The sequence below is a fragment of the Camelus ferus genome, chromosome 10 (genome assembly GCF_009834535.1).
Source record: "Camelus ferus isolate YT-003-E chromosome 10, BCGSAC_Cfer_1.0, whole genome shotgun sequence".
NCBI lineage: Eukaryota > Metazoa > Chordata > Mammalia > Artiodactyla > Camelidae > Camelus > Camelus ferus.
Window position 1 is genome coordinate 65,057,705 of NC_045705.1, and position 23,575 is coordinate 65,081,279.

Sequence of the window (23,575 nt, forward strand, 5' to 3'; positions counted from 1 at the left end):
CTCCAGAAGTTAGCTTGTAGGGAAGGCTGCTTTTCTGTCTGGCAAAACCTTTTATTGGGTTACCCAAAGGTAGGGCTAGAAAATTCTGGATGGAAAGGAAGCCAAGCTGACAGCATCAGGAAGTAGAGGATCTCTTCCTTGGGCCCTGAACGACTACAAGAGGGGCTGATTCGGGGCTCCCTTTAGGGAGGTTCCAAGCTAAGGAAAGGGGGCCCTGGGCTCAAGGAAGAGAGGATATGAGAGAAGGGGCTGCTGATCTGAGGGACAGGATCCCAAGGAGAAGGGCAAGGGTCTTGAGGCACAAATGTCTCCTGGCGTCTTTCTTTGCTACACAAAAGTCTTCAGCCAATCTTAGAAGTTAAAAACATAAACACCAGAGCTGGTCAGACCTGGGTTGGAGTCCTGATTCTGCCAGAGAGTAGCTGTGTGACCCAGATTCACCTCTCTGAGCCTCAGTTTCCATGTCTGTAAAATGGGTATAAAAATGATACATCGAATGACAAGGGTTGTCAGAAGGATTAAATGCATTAATCCAGAAAGAGGACTTAGAATGGTGCCCAACACATATAAAGAGTCAATATATCACTTATATGAAGAGTCTAAAAAAGACAAACTTAGAGAAACAGAGTAGAGTGGGGGTTACCAGGGGCTGGGTGAGTGGGGGAAATGGAAGCTGTTGGTTAAAGGTGCAAACTTCCAGTTATAAGATTAACAAGTTCGGGGATCTAACGTACAGCATGGTGATTATAGCTAATAATGCTGTGTTGTATACTTTGTTGCTATAAGAATAGGAATCTTTTTTTCAATGAACATATATTTGTTGACTATTTGTAATCACTTTCCTTCCTGTTTGAAGACATTTGCAGAACTGATATTGCTTATAACATGAAAAATACTAAATTGCCTAAGTACTTCTAAAATTCAGTCTTTCTATATCTGTATCAGCACTTCAAAAATGAAAACCAAAATTTTAGAGTAAATACCTGATTTAAACAGCTTTCATAAAATTTGTTCTTTGATTTTTTTCTTTTGTTATTTGGCTAATCTTTCTTTGCACTACTTTCCACCTACATAGCTATTATTAGGACATTTCGGTTACAACTCATGGTACATTACATTTTCGTTCTAATTTCTCCTCAATGCCAAGAGACTACTCTATCATCTGAAAAAATTAAAAGTATTTAGACTACTCCCAAAACTATGTTTGTACATAGGTTCTAGCAAGCTATCAGACACATTTCAAAAGAACATGTCTTTTGCCTTTTAGGACCTCATAGAATGAAGACAAAAAGATACTAATAACATGGAATTTGGAACCAGACAAGCCTGGAGTCAAGTCTCTACTATGTAAGTCATGAGTTATATCACCCTGGCACTATTTCTTATTCTAGGAGCTCCAGGCTCCCCATCTATAAAATGAATATAATATTGTCTTTCTGGTGTGGTGGCATTAATGTAAATCAAAGGAACTGTAGTGATCCAAGGTGTCTGAGATGTTCAGAGAGGAAAATTGCTTGTGATTTTTAGAACTCTTTATTGTCCTAGGGTCAGCAATGGACAATGACACTGAGTTGAAAACTTACCTTCCCATTTCCACCACGACCCCAAAACCACCAGCCTCAACAGCGGAGGGAGTAGTGACTATCTGATGTAAGTTATAAATGCGATCTTTAATGTAAGTTGTCTGGCACAGTGCCACACAGCGGTGTGGATGGAGGCATCGCAGTGCTGCAGGGGCTCTGAGATGTTTAAAGCAGAGGCTGTTCAGAGTCCTTTGTTTGCTGGAGGTGCTAATACAGCTGTTCCTCCATTTCCACAGGGGACTGGTTCCAGTACCCCTACACATACCAAATTTTGAGGATGCCGAGTCCCTTATATAAAATGGCAAAGTATTTACGTACAACCCACACACATTCTGTCACATACTTTTTCTTTTTTAAATTTATTTATGTATTTATTTTATAATACTACATTTTACAAAAATGAAGTATAGTTAATGTACAATATTACATGTTACAGGTATACAATATAGTAATTCACAGTTTTTAAAGCTTATACTCCACTTATAGTTATTATAAAATATTGGCTATATGCCCCATGTTGTACAATACATCCTTGTAGCTTATTTTATAGCTGATAATTTGTACCTTAATCCTCCACCTCCATCTTGCCCCACCCCTTTCCCTCTCCCCACTGGTAACCACTAGCTCCTTCTCTACGTCTGTGAGTCTGTTTCCTTTCTGTTATATTCACTAGTTTGCTGTCTTTTTTTAGATTCCACATGTAAGTGATATCTTACAGTATTTGTCTCTGTCTGACTACGAGAACAGATCTTAAATGTTCTCATCACAAAAAGGAAACGGTAACTATGTGACAAGAGAGAGGTGGAAGCTTACAGATGGTGGTAATCATTTTGCAATTTATAAGTGGATTGGATCAAAACATTGTACCCCTTAAACTTGTACAGTTTATTTGTCAATTAGATTGCAATAAAGCTGCTGGGGGGGGGGGTGTCAGTGACCATTAGTCACCACCAGCATCACCATTATCACCACCCCACCAATACCATCAATGCCATCATCCTCATTAAGCCTTGAGACATCTCTCAGCTATTCTGTGGGGAATTTTGAGTTAAGCCCGTGGCTACATTTGGGGCACATTTGGACGAGGAGAGGGGCCAGCGCATGTTTCTAGGAAGGCAGTGGCCCAGACTTTCAGAACTGCCCAGAACAGCAGTTTGGAACAAACAACACTCAGGAGACCAGATCTTCAGAGGTTCTGGAGGAGCTGGAACTCCAGGCACCACGTGTGCTGGGGGCTCTAATTACCCTGACTTGGGCCCGTGGGTGGCCGGAAGAGGTGGGGACCCTCCAAGAACCATGACTTCTCCTGAAAACAGCCTTGCAGAGCGGGGGCTATGACGCTCTTTATACAGATGAGGGGAAAAGGCCCAGAGAGCCCGGACCCGCGCCGAGACCAGCAAGACCACACGGCCTCCCCGCTGCCTGCCTGGGCCCTCCTCCGGGGACTGTGTGGTACACGATGACTCACGCCTGGTGCTGAGGAAGCAGGCAGCTCATTACCTGACAGAGGGAAGAGTTTGAGGCTCCTCCAGTGGCAGGAGGGCTGCCATGGGGATGCTCAGGGATTGTGAGGAAGAAGCATGGAGGGAGGGGTGTGTTTGGACTGGTGGATGGTGGCAATTGGCCCTTAGAGAGAAGAAACAGGACACAAGGGAAGACAGGGAGCAGGGCATTTTGAGAACGAGTCTGTGCTGCATGGGGGCCGGGCTCAAGCCACGTGAAGGCGGCAGCAAAGTGAAGGCTCTGAAGATGGGCTGGGGAAGGGGGCTCTGGTGGGCTTGGCCATGTCTCTGAAGAGAGTCATTGAAGGCTTTGAGTAAGGGGGATGAGCTGGGGGCCGGCAGACCCTTTCCAAGGGACCAACCCAGAGTGTCCTCCCAGAATGGCCACCTGAGCCATCTCAACAGAGATGAGAGACAGGAGGAGAGTGGCACTCAGGTGCTACAGTAATACTATGTCCCGAGTTCTGGGGACCCCGGAGGCATGACCAAACCCAGTTAGCTGTGGCTGCACCTCCTCCAGCCGCCCACCTGGATTTAGCCAGCCCTGCTGGCCGCCGGGGACTTCGCTGAGTCACTGACAGTAAGCATTCCTACAGGCCTTTCTCTTGCCTGGCCTGGGACCAGAGGCAGCTGCTGTCACCATAGGACACCGGGGTCTGGGAAGAATCAGAAAAAATCTGCTGCACGATCTGGCCAGAAAGGTCCACAGTGCATCTCCAAGTCCAAAAACAAAAATAAAACAGGGAAAAAAAAACCCATGTTGACAAGTAGTTTGCCTGGGCCCATTTTCAGGAAGTGTACAATCTCACTAGTCATAACACCTGATAGTCACCAGAGCTGGCTCCAGAGAGGGGGCGCCGAGCCTTTCTGCAGCGCGGAGTCCCCTGTCTCTTGGCCCCAGTTGCCTGACCTCTCTGCTCCTTGACCTTCTGTCCATCCACCACCCACCCCTACGGTCATGATCTAGACCATGCTCCTTTACTGGAGCCTCGTCTTCCTGGCCTCTGAAAACTGGACACTGAGGGCCCAGCCTCAGACCCATCTCTTGGCTGTGGAAGGTTGCTTCCTGGGCGAGCTCACCCAGTCCTGGACTTGAAATGCCTCTCAGCCCCAGTGATTCCCAGATACCAGCTCACTCCACATGTTACTGCAAAGAGACAGGTCAATCTTATAACATCCAAAGCACCCTCAGATTCACTGCCCCTTCAAACTCGCTTCATCCCAGCATTCTCCATCTCAGCAGACAACCCCCGTCCACCTGCCCACGGGGTCATCCTTCCCACCCCACTCAGCACTCACATCCAACCCCAAGCAAACCAATTATCCTGAGTCTAAGCCATTCTCCCACCTGCTTTAACATCCAAGATCTGACCCTTGTCATCCCTCATAGGGACACCAGTCTTGGGGACCCCCTCCTTCCCTGCTCTCTTTCCAGTGCATTCTCCCCTCAGCAGGGGGATCTTTTTAAAACCTGTCAGAGAGGGGTGAGGGTATATATAGCTCAAGTGGTAGAGTGCATGCTTAGCATGCATGAGTTCCTGGGTTCAAGCCCCAGAACCTTCTCTAAAAATAAATAAACTTAATTACCTCCCCCCTCCAAAAATTTTTTTTAAAATACATTTGTTAATAACTAACTAAATAAATAATAAATAAATAAAACCTGTCAGAGCATGTCACCTCCTTCCTCAAAAGGATCTGTATGCTCTGCCCCAGTAACCACTCTGCTCTCACCGCATCCTACTCTCCCTTGCTCCCTCCACTCCAGCCCCCTGGCCTCCTCCCCATGCCTTGATCCCCCCAGGCACACGCCCACCCCAGGGCCTTTGCATGTGCTCTTTCCTCTGCAGGGGATGTTCTCTCCCCAGGCATCTGTGTGCCTTGTCCCCTCCCTTATTTGAGTCCCTTCCAACGTCACCTCCATGGAGAGGTCTTCCCTGACTGCCATGTCTAAGGGAGCCCCCCTACTCTCACCCCTTACACCCCTTGCCACCTTTGTGGCATGACCACTGTTCATCATTAGATTATATTCATCTATTCTTGGTTTACTCTTTCTCCCCCCACTGGCATGGCGGCCACGGAACCCAAGGGCAGTGACAAGTGGTTGAGTCCCAGTGCCGAGAGCAGTGGTTGGTGCATCATCAACACTCAGTAAAATCTACCTAGTGAATGAATGAAGTGCCACAATAGTAAGAGAGAAGCACACTTAATATCTTCTAATAAAGCAAATAAATAATTCCACCAATGAAACAAGAAGTGGAAGTTAGGAAACAAGAACAGAATGTTGTATGAAGGACTCAGTAGTCATTCTGAAATGAAAATGATAAATTTTGAAATGAAAACTCCCATGATTTGGGAAATAAGAGTCTCAACAGAAAGGCCGACGAGCCAAATGAATTCAACTGAAGAGCAAATTAGTGAGCTGGATGCTGGGGCAGAATGCCTCCCACCAGGAGGAGGCTGAGCCTGTTGAGTTCTGGAGTGTGTCTGTGTGCTTTCATGTTTGCTCATTCACTCAATCATTCGACCCACACCTACTGAGTGCCTACTATGTGCCAAGTGGTGCTTTGGGCAACGGGGATACAGCCGTGAGCAAAACTGACCAGGTTCCCCCTTTGAAAGAGCTTACATCCTAGTGGTGGGAAGCCAGACATCAAGGAAATCTATGAGTAAAAGGTAGAAGGTGCTGGATGGGGACTGAGTGTGATCAAGGGAAGAGGAGTGGGAAAGGGGGCTGGGGGATGCAAGGGTGGGGACAGTTAACATGGAAATTGGGGTGGGGGTCAGGGAAGGCCTCGCTGAGAATGAGACATCTTCACAAAGACTTGAAGGAAGTGAACACTGAGGCTCTCTGAGAGAAGAGGGTCCCTGGCAGAAGGCACAGGGAGTTCAAAGGTCCTGAGGCAGAGACACAGAGCACCAGGAGAGGCCAGTGGGGCTAACGTGGTGGCAGCAAGGACAGGAGATGAGCCTGCGGAGGTGGCAGAGGCTGCTGGTCGTAAGGACTTTGGCTTTTACCCGGCATAACATGAGGAGGCACCACTGGGTTTTGAGCACAACAGCGACACGGTCTGATGGAAGTTGACCAAATAAAAATTCACATCTTAAGGCAAGACAAAATAAAATTTAAACAGAAAACTTTTCCTCTGCCCTTTGGCCTCCTCCCTCCCCTCCAGAGTGCACCGTGGTCTACATCATGCATTAACCAGACCTCCCAACGGCAGAGACTCCTGCTCGACCAAAGAGATAAATTTTCCTTCTGGCGCCAGTTGCGTAATTCCTTAGCATAACATTCCTTTCGCAAACCTGTAAGGGGTTGCAATGACTCACCCGCCTTGTACCCGCAGACATCTCTGGTGAACTTTGTGCACAAGGCCAATCATCATTTCTCTTTAAGATAGCGATCGGCCCAGAGCAGACTGGTCAGTAGACCTGGGGAGGTGCTGGGCTGCACCTAATGGAAGTTCTTAGCTTAAATACTTACTTACAACCTTATTAATGTTACCAGCTATGTTACCTGTATTCGGCCTATTTTAAAAGATTATTGTTTCTGACATTACCAAATGTGTGACTGAGCTTCTGATAAAATTAATGATGATTAGGTGACTGGAAACAATTGATCAAATATACAGAGCAAATATGTAAGAGCAATGATTGTCATAGTGTAATTCTAGATGTGGAAAGAAGCAGCCATTTCCTGGACCACGACAGACAGTGGGACGGGCAGCGCAGAGCTCTTGGTTACTGTTAACAGGGCCTAGTCCAGTAAGAGCACACTGAGTGGCCCATCATGACATCCTCACCTGACCTGGAAATGAGCCTTCCTAGCTGTGGGACAAGTTGATCAAAATGCCTCCCAAACCTGGGTCAAATTTAAGACCAAAAGGGAAGGGATTTTAGAGTAAAATATGTGGCCCATCATTTGGTTCTACAAGAATCAAGGCACCAGCCACTGCAGTTGCCGACCCACCCTGATAGGAATTCGGGGCAAAGATCGGGACGGGGTGCTCCGTGCTCTGGGAAAACGGGCAGAACAGGCCCTCGGATAATTAGATATTATTGGGAGAAAATTTTTATGAACCTGGATTCTCGCATTTCCATACTTAGAAAAGCACAAAAACCCTAAGATGTCTGTTCCTCACGACTAGCAGCCACCTTCCACCGAGATGTGTGATTGATTGCACGTACCCCCTTCACCAAAATCACATACGTACTGGCCTCCCCTTTATCCAGCTTTCTGAGAGACTGTATCTCAGCTTATAAGCCTCATTTTGGCTTGAATAAAGGTTTCCATTTCTTTCTTAAATTGATTAATTTTCTCTGTCGACAAAGTAAAACAGAATCCCTCTATCTCTGTGTGGAGAGTAGATGGCAAAGTCTTAAAGGTGGAGGCAAGGAGGCCAGTAAGGAGACCAGTAAGGAGGCCACTGCTGTGATCCAGGGAGATGTGACCATGACTTAAACCAAGGAGGCAGCAGTGGAAGAGGTGAGAAGCGAGCACGTCCTGGCCACGTTTTAAAGGCAGAGCCAGTGGGACCTCCTGGCAAACAGTATGTGAGGTGTAACTGGGATGACTCCAGGGTTTTGTCCAGAGCAACTGGAAAGATGGAGTCCCCGAAAGCTGAGACCGGGAAAGGCTCGGGGGAGCACGTTTAGAGGGAGCTCAGCTTTGGCCTCAGTAGGTGTGAGACGTTTGTTAGGCCTGTTAGAAAATGATTAAAGAAGACAACTGAGGTGCTACTGAGGTGGGAAGCCCCATAAAAAGACCGGCAGGACCCCCAGGCAGGGCCGCTACTCTCCTGCCAGCACCATCCAGTTCCCTGGCCCAGAGGCTCTATCTCACTTTCTGCCTCTGAAATGGCTTACTTCTAGGAAAGTGGAACTTACCCCCAAAATTCTATTGGTTCCCTGAGCTCACTCCTGATTGGTCCATTTCCCTCACTCCTGATTGGTTATTTCTCTCCCTCCTGATTGGTCTATTTCTACAAAGCTTGTTCCTAATTAGTCAACTTTTGTTATACTTTATTTGCATATGATGTTGCAAAGTGTAAACTGGCAGCCTATAATAGTCTGCGTAAACCTACAGAAGGGGTCCAGAGTTTGGAGTGTTAAGTCCTCTGGGCCGGCTGGCGTAATAAACCTGAGTTCTCCAACAACTCTGCAAGTGCTGCTTGGTCTCTTTCCTGGATCCAGGTTGCTGTCACAACTGAGCTGTAACACCAAGCTGTAACACTGAGCTGTAACACGTTTTTCTGCAACATTTCAAACAAATTTTATTTAACACTTTGTGACGTGGACCGAAACCATTCTGAGAATGGCAGAATTGGGGTGGGAGGTGGGAGGCTTTGATAGGATGAAGAATGCAGAACAAAGATGAGAAAAATAGACAATATTGGATTGGCTGGGGCCACAGAGTCAACCTTGTTTGGGATGAGAAGCAACAAGGTAGTAAGTAGAGACGCCAGGGCTGGCTTGGCATGTGGGGGTAGGATGACCGATATACTGCATTTCTGGTCAATGTGGGGCATTTATGGGGACACGAACATCATCGAAGTTTCCGTTTGCTGGCCTGGCGCCCTGGGCAGGAACAGCTCCATCTGGGCCTAGACTGTTTCAATGGGCCACTATGTTTAGGGGGTTGGATTAAAGTCTATCATTCCAAGAAGAGGTCCCTAAAGGCGTGACTTGTCCCAGTGATAGAGGAGAGAGACAGAAAAGAGGACCAGGGACTGAGCCCTGGGGCCCCAAGGATGAGAGTGTGGGGAGAAGGGAAGGAACCAGCCAAAAAGACTGAGAAGCAATGGAGGGGAGGAGACCCGGCCCAGCGGGTCTTACGGAGGGAGGAGGCTCAGAGGCTGCAATGGCTCAAGTAAGATGAAGGCTGAAAATGCCACTGAACTCATAGCAGGGACATCACTGGCAACCATGAGTGACGGGGTAAAAACTTAATGGGAATGGATCCAAAAAAGTATGAGAAGAGAAATTGCAGATGAGCATCAACAATCTTTTCGTGGAATGGTATCGTAAATAAAAGCAGAAAAGGAGGAGGGCAGCTGAAGAGAGAAGTTGAAAGGGAGAAGGGGGCTTTTCTTATGACTGAGGGGAAAAAACACATATTTGTACATGGAAGGGAACGGTCCAGTGCGGAGGGAAAGATGCCAGAGAGGGGAGACTTGAGCAGGTAGAGAGGTGGGCTGCAGGGCACACAGGGAGGGGTTGGCCAGGGTAAGGAGGGGTGCATAGGGTGTTTACAGTGGCAGGAGGGAAGGGAGAATGTAGGGGGCCCCAAGGCAGGTGAGCTGGTGAGAGAATCAGACTGTTGGTTTCTATTTCCTTAATGAAATAAGGAGAAAAGACATCTATTTGAGAGGACAGAAGAGGAGAGGGAGGCCTGAAGAGATGGTATAAAATAGCTCCTAGTTTGTGGGTTCAAATATAAGGCCAAGAGGAATAAAATGTACCACTGCCAAACCAAGACAGAATAAAAACAGAGCAACAAAATGCAATGGATTCCATAGAAAATGGGAATGAAGAAGCAAAGATTTAAAGGGGAAAATGCAACAAAAGTCCAAACATGACAGTAATCACAATAAATGTGAACAGGCTAGAATCACAAGGTAAAAGTCAGGGGCCTTTTGTTTGGATGTTACAGAAGGAGATGTTAAGCTTAGTTTGCAGTCCAGGCTGATGAAGCAGAACACAGTGACCAAAATAGAGTCTGGAAATACTTACACCGAAGTGTTACCAGTGGGCATCACTGGTTGGTGAGTTTAGGAGTGATTTTTGTTTCCTTTCTTCCTTTCAACATTTTTTGAATTTTTTGAAAGGTGCAAACATTAATTTTATAATCAAGGGGAAAAAAAAAGAAGCTGTTTTTAAAACCAGCTGAGCAAGTGATCATGGAACCTTCGTATGCCATCCAAAACAGTGCTGGGTTCCAAGGATGCTGTAAAGAAGGGCCGCTGCCCTCCAGTGAATTGGCTGGAAACAAGACCAGCTGGACTATAACAGAAGAGTGCAGGACAGTGTGAAGACGGGGCTCCAGTGATGACTCCAAGCCCCCGGGGGAGGCAGGAATAAACAAAGAGAGCTCCCTGGAGGAGGAGGCTCTTGTCATGCATGCAGAATGTGGCCCAAGGGTGAGCCTGGAGACAGCATTCCAGGCTGGGGGCACTGCCTGAGCAAGGGCAGCATCCCACTGAGCCAGCCCAGGGTGCATGAGGGAAGCAGTGGGTGAGTCGGGGCACAGAGACCAGGGAGGCCAAGAGGTTGTACCTGGTGAGCTACATGGACGGGCAGAGGGAAGAGTGGGCAAGACAAAAAGAAGCAGTGGGAGGGGAGATATTCCTAAAATGCGCAGCCTCATTCCCCAGAGCACATGAGAACAAAGGGCTGGGTCACCTTCATTGTCCATTGCCCACCCTCTACCTGCCACACATCACACACACAGGTGAGCTCACTCGTGTACACACATGTGCACACACATCCGTGCACTTATATGCACACACAAACACATTTTCATGCACACACACGCGCACACATATGCACGCACTCATGTACATATGTACACACATGTTTTTGCTCTTTTAGGGTCTCTGGCCCTTTAGCCTGGAGAATTAACTATTGCCACCCAGGGGGGATCTCTTGGCCCAGGTCCCATCTTTCTTGACCCACCCAGCCCCAGCATGCGCTGCTTCCTCAGCCCTGCCACCCCATCCCTACCCCGGCTGTAAGGCCAGGTGGCTAGCTGCTACTGAGAGGGCGCTCCCTGACTTTTAAGCAGGATTTGCCAGAAAGGTTTGCTGGGTGGGAGATGGGTTGAAGGGGCAAGAGCAGAGGCAGGGAGAGCAGGGAGGGGAGGGCTGTGGAGATAGAGAGGTGGAGGAGATGTTAGTGGGACTGGCCACTGGTTGGACTGGGAAGTGAGGGGTGGGAGGTGTGAAACAAGACATGGGGTTTGGGGGTGGATTTGGGGAGGGGGTGACTTGGGGTGACACTGAGCTTGAGGAGCTCGTGGGGTGTCTGGTGACTCTTGAATGCCCCATGAAGGGCTCAGGAGAGGGTGACAGGGAAGGGTGGATGGCAGCAATGACAGCAGATGGGAGAGGGCCCAAGGCCCGGGGCTGGACGACGTGGGCTGGGAGGCAGGGGTAGCTTACTGGCGACTCGGGCCACACACACAGAAGTCCCCACAGCACACAGGGTGTTGCTCAGGCTCACAGCAGCCCCGATTAGGAGGACCCCTGGCCAGGCTTCTCCTGGGGCAGCCCTGGGCACCAGAGGGGGCAGGGGTCCCGAGGGGCACAGCAGCCCCAACTCCTGTGTCCTGGGCAGAGCCAAGGACCCCCTACAGCCACCAAAGCTGTGGCCTCCCAGCCCACGCAGGGCAGGAGCTGCTGTTCCTTTGAGTGTGTGCCTCCCCCAGGGCCAGGTTAAACTTTGACTGAGGAAATGCTCACTAACCCCATGCCAGTATCACCTGGTCACAGCAATTCCAGCCTGTGTGACTTCAGCCTCCTCTTTCCCCACTTCCTCAATTCAGCTTCTCCCACAGGTCCAGGAGCAGCTGCGTCTCTGAGGAGATGCTGGTGGCTTCAGGGTCACACCTCACAGACTAAGGTCCCAGTCAGAGCCACCCTGAGCGACAGTGGCTGAGCAGGCGCCCATGATCCATGGGCCGGGTATGCAGAGCAGGCAGCCGCTGCCATGCTCCAGGCAGCCGGGCTAGGGGAGCCGGTGCTCCCGGGGGGGGAGGCAAGCCCTTCGTGTTGACCCTTTTGCCCTGGGCTGTCTTTTGTGACGTGGCCACCTCCACTGCCCCCCCGGGCAGGCTCCATGGCCTTTTCTGAACTCCTGGACTGTGTGGGCGGCCTGGGCAGAGTCTGGGTTCTGCAGACTGTGGCCCTGGTGGTCCCCATCATGAGGCTGACCACTCAGAACATGCGGGAGAACTTCTCGGCCGCCGTGCCCAACCACCGCTGCTGGGTGCCCCTTGTGGACAACAACACTGCCCAGGCCAGCGTCCCTGGGGCCCTGGGGCCCTGTGCCCCGAAGCCCTCCTGGCCGTCTCCACCCTACCAGGCCCCAACCATGGGCTCCACCAGTGTCACCAATTCTCCCACCCATAGTGGCAGCTCCTGGACCCCAATGTCATGGCCACCAACTGGAGCGAGGCTGCCACCGAGCCGTGCGTGGACAGCTGGGTCTACAACCGCAGCACCTTCACATCCACCATCATGGCCAAGGTAAGGGCCTCCCTGGACACCCTCCCCAAATCCTGGCACCTTAGAGGCCAAAGTCACAGCTCACAATCAGCTGGACTCAAAACAGCCCAGTCCTGGGAGGGACCTGACGCCACTGGCCTCTACACTCACTGCGGCTTCCAGCTCCTCCCCAGCCACATGGCCCTGCAGGATTTGGTGGCAGGAATGAGCCTGCAGACAGACACTGGCCCGCCGCTTGTGGAAGAGTGGGAGGCACTGAGAGCGAGTGCCCGTCTGCTGTGACTCACTTAGCTCTCTCCCCGCACTGGGAGCCTAGGTCCCCCGCTGGGCTCACGGGGACTCTGGGGAGATTCACTGGGTTCCCAGAGGCAGCATCCGGCAAATGCGGGTGAGCAGGAGACATGGCCCACCCCAGCAAGCGGGAAGGGGCTTGTTTATGGACCAGGAGGGAAGTGAGCTCAGGAAAGTGGGGAGGAGGTGCCAGCGTGGGGTGGCTGCCACAGAGGAACTGAAACAAAAGAGGCAGATGAGGCCCAAGGAGACTTGCCCTTGGACATGTGGGCAACAGGGAGCCATAGAGGGGCTTAGGCAAGAAGTGATAACCCTAGAGGTCACCAGGCTGCCCCCTACCCTCAACTCCCTAGGGCCTTCCCATCTGGCTCTTCTGCCCCCTCCCACCTGGGCTCTCCCTGCCTTCCGAGCTCAGATCCTCCTCCTCTCCCACCAGTGGGACCTGGTGTGTGACTCTCAGGCCCTGAAGCCCATGGCACATCCATCTACCTGGCTGGGATCCTGGTGGGAGCTGCCACGTGTGGCCAAGCCTCTGACAGGTAAGGCAGGTCCAGGCAGGCTCCCTTTTCCTTCGCTGCCCCTTTGCTCCCTGACTGGCCCTGAACTGGCCTCTCAGAGCCGGGTCTGGGGAGAAAACTCCACTTGCAGTGGAAATACCTGCTTGTGGGTCTCGCTCCTGACACCCTCTGGCTGTGCCGCTGAGCCAGGCTCAGCCCCTCTCTGGGGGTCAGTTTCTCCCAGGCTCCTCTGGGGCTGTGAAGGCGTTGCTCTTACCACACATTCAATGCACATGCTCAGCCACATGCCTGCCTTCAGCTGCTGCTTGAATGTCCCTGCTGACAGGGAGTGAGCTCCCTGTCAAGGGCCTTCACATCTGCCTGGGCCACAGGGGCACTGCCTGTGCTCATGAGCCCTCCGAGGATGGAGAATGTGGGTCTGGTCCCGGATGTCGCTTTTGCATCCCTCTGTGCAGCAGGCAAGCATAGGGTGGGCTCCGGCGGTCCAGACCCCTGTGGCCGGCGCTGTGGCACACCACAGGCCTGGCCGCCTTCCCTGTGTGCATGTGTTGCAGGTTTGGGCGCAGGCTGGTGCTGACCTGGAGCTACCTTCAGGTGGCCGTGTCGGGCACGGCAGCTGCCTTTGCCCCCACCTTCCCCATGTACTGTCTGTTTCGCTTCCTGGTGGCCTTTGTCGTGTTGGGTGTCATGATGAACACCGGCACTCTCTGTAGGTGCCCTGACCCCAGGCCATGCAGGGGAGGCTCATGCAGGCTCCCAGACTGATCCATAGGGTCTCCTTGCAGTGATGGAGTGGACGTCAGTGCAAGCCCGATCCTTGGTGATGACTTTGAACGCCCTGGGCTTCAGCTGCGGCCAGGTCCTGATGGCTGCAGTGGCCTATGGTGTGGTGTGCGTGACTGGCACTGCTGTAGCTGGCTGTCTCCGCCCCCTTCTTCCTCTGCTTTGTGTATTCCTGGTGGGTGCTGCCCCACCTCCCTCCTCCTCCGAGGAGACCCTGCCCACCCTCCACCCTGGGTGCAGAGAGCTGGGGTGCAGGAGGCCAGGGGAGCGTGCCAGAGGGGAGCCACAGGAGCCTGGCCCAGCCCCAGCTCACCCACTCCAACCCAGGGCTCAAGTGCCCAGGATGCTTCTTCGCCTGCTCCTCCCAAGAGTCTCCTCCTCCCTTACTCATGCTGCTCCCTCCCTCTTCCTTCCCATCACCTCTCGGCCCCTCCTTCCCCTCTCCTGTCCTTGCCTGCCTCAGCCAGTGTGCCTCCAGGCCCCTCCTCTGTGCCAGGCACGGAAGCACTAGACCAGGTGGAAGATGGGATGCAAAGATACCACACACACACACACACACACACACACCCCACTCCCAGAACACAGCTGCAGTCGGCCTTACACACTGACATTATTGCTAGAGGACAGGGACCACGACCCAACCATCCGATAGGTCCTCTGGTCCCCCACACAGGGCTGACGCATACGGGAGGTTAGGAAATGTCTGTGCTGTCCTGAAATAAACCAGGCGTGGCCCTTGCCAAGCTCGTGGTATGTAGCAGATGCACAATAAATATTTGTTGGATGGATGGGTAAATATATAGACAGACAGACAGACAGACAGATGAGTGAATGGATGGGTGGGTAAATGGACAGATGGATGGATGAATGAATAGGTAGGTAGGTAAATGAATGAGTGGGTGGGTGGATGGATGGATGGACAGCCCTTGAGGGCAGAACTGAGCCCGGCTCATTCACATATAAGCCCGGCGCTTGGTAGTCACGTGGCCATTGCAGCCACCATAGAAAGGACCACAGCAGAGGCCCAGTGGGGAACGGGGCACCTACACCCACACTACGAGGAAGGCTGACTCCACAAATCTCTCCCAGCCCAACAGCTTGGAGCAGAAAAGCTCTTAAAATGGAACCTTTAGCAACTAATTTGCAGTCACTCTCCAGAACAAGAGTCAATCACGTCACACACAGTGGCTCCGAGAGAAGGCACTCATGCCTGACAGATGGCAGACTGACCCCTATCCCAAGAGGGTGGAGGGCAAAGGTCAGTGACTCAGATTTCAGGGCAACCCTCCTGGCTCTCTGATGCTGACGCTGGTCCGTGGGGCTGAACTCACTTTCCTTGGCAGATGTGCCCACACAGGTGCCATGTGCCCACGTGCATTCATTACTTCACTACTCCATTACTTCAACAAATTGTTACTGAGCTCCACCGTGGGCAGGGCACTGGCCAGGGGTGACAGCAGGGAGCAGAACAGACAGGGCCGCTGCCCACATGGCACTCACAGGAAATCCCACACATCACAGCATCACAAACCATGCTTAGGATTCGATGAATCAGTGGCAGGGGCGGGGCATCTGAGATGGGACCCTTCAGCTCCTGCCGTCTTTTCTGCTTCTCTTCCGAAATAATTTCTCTTCGTGAGAAGTATCTGCATGAGCCGTCCCCAGTTCCTCCCTCCCATTCTCTTCCAACGCACTCCAATGGCCCTGTCACCGTCGCTCTGCGCCCACTTTGCTCAGTCCCTGCAGCGCAGAGATGGGCACCAATGCTCCCTACCCAGTGACCTCACCTGTGTCCATGGCTCTCCCTCCACAAGCTGGAGACCCTCAAAGCCCCTCCTCAGTCCTTCCTCTCCCTGGTCTCCAACGACCAGTGTGAAATCTCCATTACTGGTGTCTCAGCATCACAAACGTAATGTCTCCTTACAAACATCACATCCCCTGCTCCTCTCCAGGGCCTCCCCAGCATTGCCAGTAGCCCCCCTTCACCCAGCACGCAGTGGAGTCAGAGTCACCCTGACACCTCCCTCTCCCTCACGGTCCCTGTACCCCAAGTCCAACTGGTCACATGGCTGGTCGACTTTATCTCTAATGTACGCTTGAGTCCCCCCCACCTGCTCTGCAAACTCGGAAGGACCTCAGGGCCCCAGTGGGTGTGGAGCAGGTGGCCCCACCCTGGCCACTGCTCACAAGGGAAAGCATATCTCGCTGGGGACAAGAGCCAGTGTCGAGAGGTGGGCGCTGAAGGGGCTTGGTGGCCTGGGCTGGATGGTGCAGGGGGTCTGGGCTTCATATTGGGGGCCGTGGGAGCCAGGTTAGTGCCAGGGGCTGAGTCCTGCCATGGAGAAGGGGCGCTGGGATACGTAGGGCCGATGGGCATCCAGGAGGCGGTAACTGTCACCCATCCTGCTGGACAGGGAGGGCAGATGAGCTTGCAGAGCTGCGATCCTATAGCCATCCCAGGGCGTCCGCACTGCACACAGGCCCGCCCAGGCTCGGTTCCCACATGAGGCAGGGGAAGGGCCACGGGGTCAGGAGGCAGGAAGGGAAGGACAGGGACCCCCAGCCCCAGCTCAAGAGAGGGTAGAGGAAGGAGACAGAAAGGGTGGCCTGCTGGGGAAGGAGGGTGACTGAGAAGGCCTGGCCCCACACCCACAGTGCCCTCTGCTGCCCACCCACTGACCTGAAGCCACCCTGAGCCTGTGGGTGCCGGGGAGGCCACCCCTCCCTTTGGGCAGAAGGGGACAGAAGGGCAGTGAGGCTCATGCAGGCCAGGCCCTGGGGCCACAGGCAATGACCCTTCCCCATTCCCTCCTCTCCCCCGTCGCAGGTGGCTGGCGGAGTCAGCACGATGGCTTATCATAATGGGCAGGCTGGAACCGGGCCTGCAGGAGCTACGGAGGGTGGCTGTCATCAACAGGAAGAGGGCAGCAGGGCCTCACTGACCCTCGAGGTGAGGTGGGGCTGGGCCTTCCCCCAGGGCTCGACTGTCAGTCCCTCTCCCTGCCCCTGCACAGGACCCCTGGGAGACAGAGAGCCCTGGCCCCCCAGGATAAGGGTCGTCGGGAGGGGGGCCGGGCCGGTGCCCCCAGTGCTAACGGTGCCCCCCACCCACCAGGTCTTGCTCTCAGCCATGCAGGAGCTGAGTGTGGGCCAGGCTTCTGCCAGGGGGCGCTCTGCTCCGCACACCTGGACTGGGCCTCCGGACCTGCGTCTCTGCCCAGTGCTGGTAGATGCCCCTTCAACACCCACCCCACCCGGGCCCCAGCCTCCACCTCTGGCCACCAGCAGCCAGGGAACCTGGAATCAGGGCTCAGGCTGGCAGCCAGCCAGGGGGCACAGGCACCTCCCCTCTCTCAGTCAGGCTCAGGTGGACTCAGGTCGGGGAGAATCAACAGAAGAGATGAATAAGGAGGACTCATGACCAAGGTGCTGAGAGAGCTGCCGAGCCCAGTAGACAGAGGAGGCAGTCAAAGAATTCAGTGATAGAAAGGCACACCCACCCTAGTTTGGAAGGCCCAGGGAGGAGGGAGAGGTACTGTCAGAGCCCAGAAACCAGGGCCACCGGGGCCACAAATGAAGGGCCTGCTCAGTGGAAGCTAGAGCCGTGGAGGCAACACAGCCACCGCCCAACATGGCACCCAGAGAGAGGGAGGGAGATATACCCCAGCTTCTCCCTTGGTCCCACCTCTAGCCTGTCACCAGTGCTTCCCATTGGCCAAACCTAATAAGGAGTGCCATTGGGAAGGGGACCTGGGAAATGCAGTCCTCAGAGACCACCCTCCACCGAGGATATCCAGCAGGAGGAGAATGAAAACAGGTCTGAGAACAAACCAGCCGCCCACTCCTCAGCCTGACTCCACCTGCCGCCCCCGACCCCCAGGTTTGCCTTTGGGTTTGCCTTCTTCGGCCTGGCCCTGGCCCTGCAGGCCCCAGGCAACAACATCTTCCTGCTCCAGGTTCTCATCGGGGTCGTTGATATTCCGGCCAAGACCGGCGCCATGCGGCTGCTGAGCAGCCTGGGCTGCCGGCCCACACGGCGGCACCCCTGGTGCTGGCCGGGCCCTGCATCCTGGCCAAGACACTGGTGCCCCACGGTGAGCGGGTGGGCCTGGGTGTGCATGGCTGTGGCCAAAGCCTTTCTACCTGGGGGGAGCTTAAGCCACAAACATGGACCCCTTGTCCTCCTTGTCAGAGGGCACTGAGCTAGAGCAGGGCCCAGTTAGGAAGGAGGCTGCCAGGGTGTCTAAGAGATGGTGGTGGCCCACACCAGGCAGCAGGAGGAGCATCGTGAAAAATTGTGGAGACAAAATAAGAACTCAGTGATGGGTTGCAGGGAGGGTAGGAGGGCAGAGACATGGACGGGGTCGAGGAGGAGTCCCAGGGTCTGGCTCTGGGTGTCTGGGTGCGGGGCAGAGTTGGGGGAAGGAATGTGGCCATAATGGTCACTTAGGACACAGTGCATGTGAGGGATCTGGGGACACCCAAGTGGAGGTGACTTGCAGACATTGGGAAGGTCAGGGAGAGCCCGCATTTGACCCTGGGGCCCCCAACAACAACCTGCTAATCCCGTCTCTATCCACAGATATGGGGGCCCTGCCTTCAGCCCTTACCATACTGGGGCTCGGTGGGGTGGGGGCCACCTTCCACTGTATCACCATCTATACTAGCGAGCTCTTCCCCACCATGCTCAGGTGAGGCCCAAAGAGGGGGACATCCTGGGCTGGGAGGGTGCAGAGGGGAGGCCTTCACCTGGACCAGATGTTCGTGCCCCGAATTTCTCTTTCATATGGTCTCAGGGCTGCCCAGGTGTGTCCCAGCCCGGCCTGACCCACTGTCCCTCCCTGGGCCGAGTAGGGCTGGGCCAGAATGAGAAGTCAAAGCCATAGTCAAGCAGTATGGCCCCTCACAAGTGCACCTATGGCGGCAGGATGACCATGGCAGGCCTGGGCCAGATGGTGGCCCAAGGGGGAGCCATCCTGGGGCCCCTGGCCTGGCTGCTAGGTGTACATCACGCCTCGCTGCCCCTGCTGGTGTATGGGGCAGAGGCAGTGCTGATCACCCAGAGCCTGCCGCTGCCTGACACCATCCAAGATGTGTGGAGCCAGTGAGTAGACCCAGCCCGAGAACCATCCCCACCACCCTCCAGAGAACCCTGGAACAGGGCGGGTCTGGCCACCTGCCCCTGCTGCTGGGCAGAGGGTGAAGCAAAGGCCCTGAGAGGGATAGGATTGGAGTCACACAGCACATCTTTGGGAGAGCGGAGGCCAAGGACTGGGTGTCCTGGCTGACAGTGTGGACCCCATCCCCTGCCCTCCATTCTACCATTTGAGACCCAAATGGCCCAGCTACCCCCAGCTCCACCTCGAAAGAGGTCAAGGGGAAGAGAGCGTGTTGTGCTTTGCAAAGGGGAGAGCTGAGGGTGTGGTGGCCGTGTTGGAGGTCCTCACAGGTCACAGACTCTACTGCTAGAGCCCCTAAATGTCTATGAAGGCTATCACTTCCTACCCATCCCCCATCACATGCTCAGGAGCTCAGTCCTGGGCCCCCAAGAGCAGGGCAGCAATGTCTCCTGAGTGCTCGGGTTGGACACAGGTCAGGAGTGAGGGGTGACTTGCACCCATGAGACATAACCCAACCATATCTTTCCTGAACAGGGCGGTAAAGAAGGCAACACACAGCGCCCAGGGGCATCCTGTCCTAAAATCCATACGGTTTTAGGCCTCCTGGGAAGCCTGCGATGGGATGGTGGGAAGAGCCTCTTCTCTGCAGAAGGAGAGCAAAGGCATCGATTTCTGGAGGGCCTGGGGGCTGCCCCACCAGCCAAGCCCAACCTCTCCCTGCTTAAGGAGCTGCCTTCAACACAGAAGGGGGCAAAGGGTAGTGTGACTGGCAGGAAGCTGCCTAGGCCACCAGCACCCGACCCTCCCTCAAGGCTGCAAAGAGGATGGGAGGCCGGGTCATAGAAGGGGCAGGACTCAACCCTGTGCTCCCCTCACTGCCTCTGAGCTTAGAGTCTGAGCATCCCCTGTGCTCAAAACCTCCCCACACTCCAGCCATATGGCCAGTGCCCCTGGCCACATCTTCTGCTTGCAATGCCTCTGCCACCTTCTCCACCTGACGTACACCCCCACTCAGCCTCCCAGACCCAGGGCAATGGCCTCTTTCTGAGGCCCAGCCCAAGGCACTAGTGAAATTCTTATCATGGCCACAGCCACACGCTTGTACCCCACCCCACCAGCCTATGAATTCCCAGAGGGTTGAGGTGGTCTGCTTCCCAATATCCCCAGCTCCCAGGGGCACTGGTGTGAAGGAGATGAGAGAGTGAACAAAGGAACAAATGACTGCCCCTCACTGACTCCAGTGATGAGTCCCAGCGTCTGCCCAGGTTGGGGGCTCTTGTTGGGCAGCCCTGTCCCAGGCCAGCTTTCCTGCCCCAAGTGCCAGCCGTGTGGCTTCTCTTTCCAGCCCCTGCTGTAGGCCAGGCGCCGTGCTGGACGCCTCAAGGCATCATCTCACCTCTTTTCCTGAACCCTTTGAGGGAGATTTGCCCCATTTTACTTAGGGGAAAACTAAGGCTCGGAGAAACTGATTACGTGACACCCAGCTAGGAGGGGGCAGAATCAGGAGTCACGCCCAGGAAGGTCTCCAGAGCCCAGCTCCAGCCACAACACGTCCAGCCCACCCTCAGTCCTCACAACTGGGGCATCCATCCAGTGATGCTTCTCAAGGCAGGAGCTCCCTCTCAGAACCACCTCAAGAGGGGAGGGTACAGCTCTAGTGGTAGAGTGCATGCTTAGCATGCATGAGGTCCTGTGTTCAATCCCCAGTACCTCCTCTAAAAATAAATAAACTTAATTATCTACCCCCAAAAGTTAAAAAAAAAAAGGGGAAACATCTTGGACCCCGCCCCCCAGCACTGCTTATGGGGGAACCTGGTGAGAGGACTTAGACAGAAAGGGACCCTGGCTAACACACACACACACACACACACACACACACACACACACACACACACACACACACACACGGCAGCGGGAGGCTTTTTCTGCCCAGCAGGGTCCCCGCCAGCCGCCCCATCTGCTGAGCCACCCCAGACCCGTGCTCAGGTGGTCTCTGGTCCACCTGTGTCTGCGTCTCTACTTCCGGGCACCACAGCAATGGGCTACACACCTCGACACAGATACACACCAGACATTAGTGATGTGTACGCTTGTGGGCACGCTCATGAGAAAGCCAATGGGAAATCAGGAAGCAGCTCCTTGCCCCCAGGAGACAGGATCGCTCCCTGGCTTGGTCTTATCAGCTGTGGCCCCTGGGCCTCTGGGGGGTTGTGTCCCTTAGCTCTCTGCCTGTGGCCACCCCCCAGTGAAGACCCCCCAGGACAAAGAGGGTGGGGGTGGGGATTATGTTTGTAAAGATGCCCAAATGTGAGGTTGTGCCAGCCTGCTGTGGACTTTCTGTCTTGTCTGCCTCTGCCCAGCTGAGCCTCAGCTGCCTCTCCTACTCTTGCTTAGCATTCTTGGGCCCCTGGGAATCATATCCAGAAGCTTCCAGAAGGCAGAACCCAAGGCTGGTGGAAGATGAATCCTCCTATCCCCTGGGATGTCCTCCAGGTCACCAAGTGGTCAGAGTTGTCCCTCTGCCCAAATTCAGAGTAGTCTTGCTTGCTCCAGGCCCTTCCAGATGGTCACAGCCTTCCAGAAACCAAGGCCTTCCCACTTCCAATATGTCACCCCTCACTCAACTCAACAGGACCTAGAAGCTGGAAGGCCCAGGGCTCTGCCCCTCTGAGGCAGCAAGGGAGTAAGTGTCAACTCCGTGGTGGAGCAGGTGCCCTGCCAAGGGAATAGGGGTCTCCCTGGGGGGCAGACACAGGCCTGCACTCCAGCTGGGTGCTGCCACCCTAATGGCAGGACTTCACTTAGGACACACCCTCTATCTGATGCTCATCACAGAGACCTCCTGGCCCCTGGAGCTGCTGGGCGCCCTGCAATGGCAGAGCAAGTGGGTCACTGCCAGGCCAGCCGGACCCCAAGGAGCCCAGGTCAGGCCCAGGTGTTAAGATCAACATCAGATGCACAAGACGAAGGAGCTAAGACCAAGGTGATCATCTCACAGATGGGTATCCAGAGTCAGCGACAGAATCCAGGCATCTTTCCTCTTACAAGTCCTTGAGGGCAGGGCTCTTAGCTTCCTTATGCAGAGGGGAAAACACCCAGTCCCCCCGCCACGACAATGAGCCTGACTGGGGCCCATCCTTCCAGCTCTTGCACTGTCCCTCTTTCTGGCCCCTACTCTGACAGACTATTCAAGGCTACTCTAGAATTAATTTCTGGAGTAAAGATGTTTCCTTCTTGACACTGAGGAACTCCTGCCTGCCGGTCTTTTTTTCCTTTGGCTAGTGGTGATGGGGGCAGGGGAACCCGAGATACATCTCCAGCCCTCAGACACAGAGCAGCAGTAGCAGAAGCTCCGGGGACCAGGCCATCACCCGCACAGCACAGGACATCCTAACAAGCCTGCCCCAAGTCAGGCCTCCCCAGGCTTCCACAGGAGGTTAGAGTTGACCTCAGTGATGCTGACCTCCAAGACTCAGCAACAGGAAACAAAGGGTGGCTGGTTCAGGAGGACAAGGAGAGGCCAAGTCCATGGAAACCCACACCTGGGTTGGCTGGGAGAGGATTCACTGTCCCACCCGTTAGGACTCTGGGTGGGGGGGGAACTCTCAAGGGCCACTGGAGCACACCCCTTGGTGGGAAGGGTCCCATGACAAAAGCTTTGCCCCAGGATGGAGGAAAGGACAGGAGATGAGGCCGACTTGAGTGGGGCTCCTGCGGGCATTGAGCCAAGGGCCCCAGGAGGTGACCAGGCCTAAACACAGACCAGGCCTGTGAACTGGAAAATGCTACAAGAACAAGCTGGTCGGCAGCAGAGCTGCCTGAGGGCGGAAGCTCAGGAAGCAGATTAGGGCGGTGAAGAGGGAGGGTGAGCCTAGAGCCCGAGGCTAGACTCCCTAGCAGGAGGCAGAGGAAACCTGAGTGACAGAAGCCTGGCTGAGTCCTGTGTCTGGTGGCCTGGTGATCCACCATGGCCCCCAGGGAGACGCAGACCCACCTCCACTCTGCTCTCCTGAGGGTGCCTACACGCGCAGGGTCTCTGCTCCTTGTGACTGAGAGGCTTAACACAGACTCATCTCCCGGCATGTCTGGGGCCGTGGGACTGTTTAGTGTCCCCATAAAAGAGCAAACACCTGGGGATGGGGTGCGCTGGCTCTCCTTCCACCTGCTGCCCCAGGTGCTGCCCACAGTCAGCCAGTGAGGGGCAAGGTCCAAACCCTACAGATGCAGAAGGGGCAAAACACTGGAGTCAGGCAGAACCGGGGGCAGATTTGGACTCAGGCACTGATTTGCCACTGAAGCTCTTTCCACCCAGGGATAACATCGCCTCCCCTAAGGGCTGTGTCAAGGCCAGTAACCTGCAGGCACAGCCACCAGAGGTGCAGGCCCTCTTTGGCCATTAGGGGGCAAAACGATGTTCCTGCTCCTGGGGATTTATCCATCACCTGAGAAGCTTAAGGCCCATGGCCAACAGGGCCAGAGACCCATTACCAATCACAAACCTGGGGGCTGTTTCCTGCATCCACCCCCAGCTCTGGGACACAGGGTGAGACAAAGACA

The 23,575-nt window shown here is 54.2% G+C and overlaps 1 protein-coding gene across 1 annotated transcript; it reads left to right on the forward strand.

Annotated features, from left to right (window-relative positions):
- Positions 1–11,587: 11,587 nt before the first annotated feature.
- Positions 11,588–22,266, forward strand: SLC22A12 (solute carrier family 22 member 12). Its single transcript, XM_032489731.1, is given in 15 exon segments — positions 11,588–12,121; positions 12,124–12,327; positions 13,034–13,073; positions 13,076–13,136; positions 13,670–13,829; positions 13,831–14,016; positions 14,018–14,073; positions 16,726–16,813; positions 16,966–17,063; positions 17,065–17,124; positions 17,779–17,930; positions 17,933–17,992; positions 18,481–18,589; positions 18,826–19,002; positions 19,553–22,266. Coding segments are annotated over 15 exon segments (1,719 nt in total). The 5' UTR covers positions 11,588–11,917; the 3' UTR covers positions 19,617–22,266.
- Positions 22,267–23,575: the final 1,309 nt, after the last annotated feature.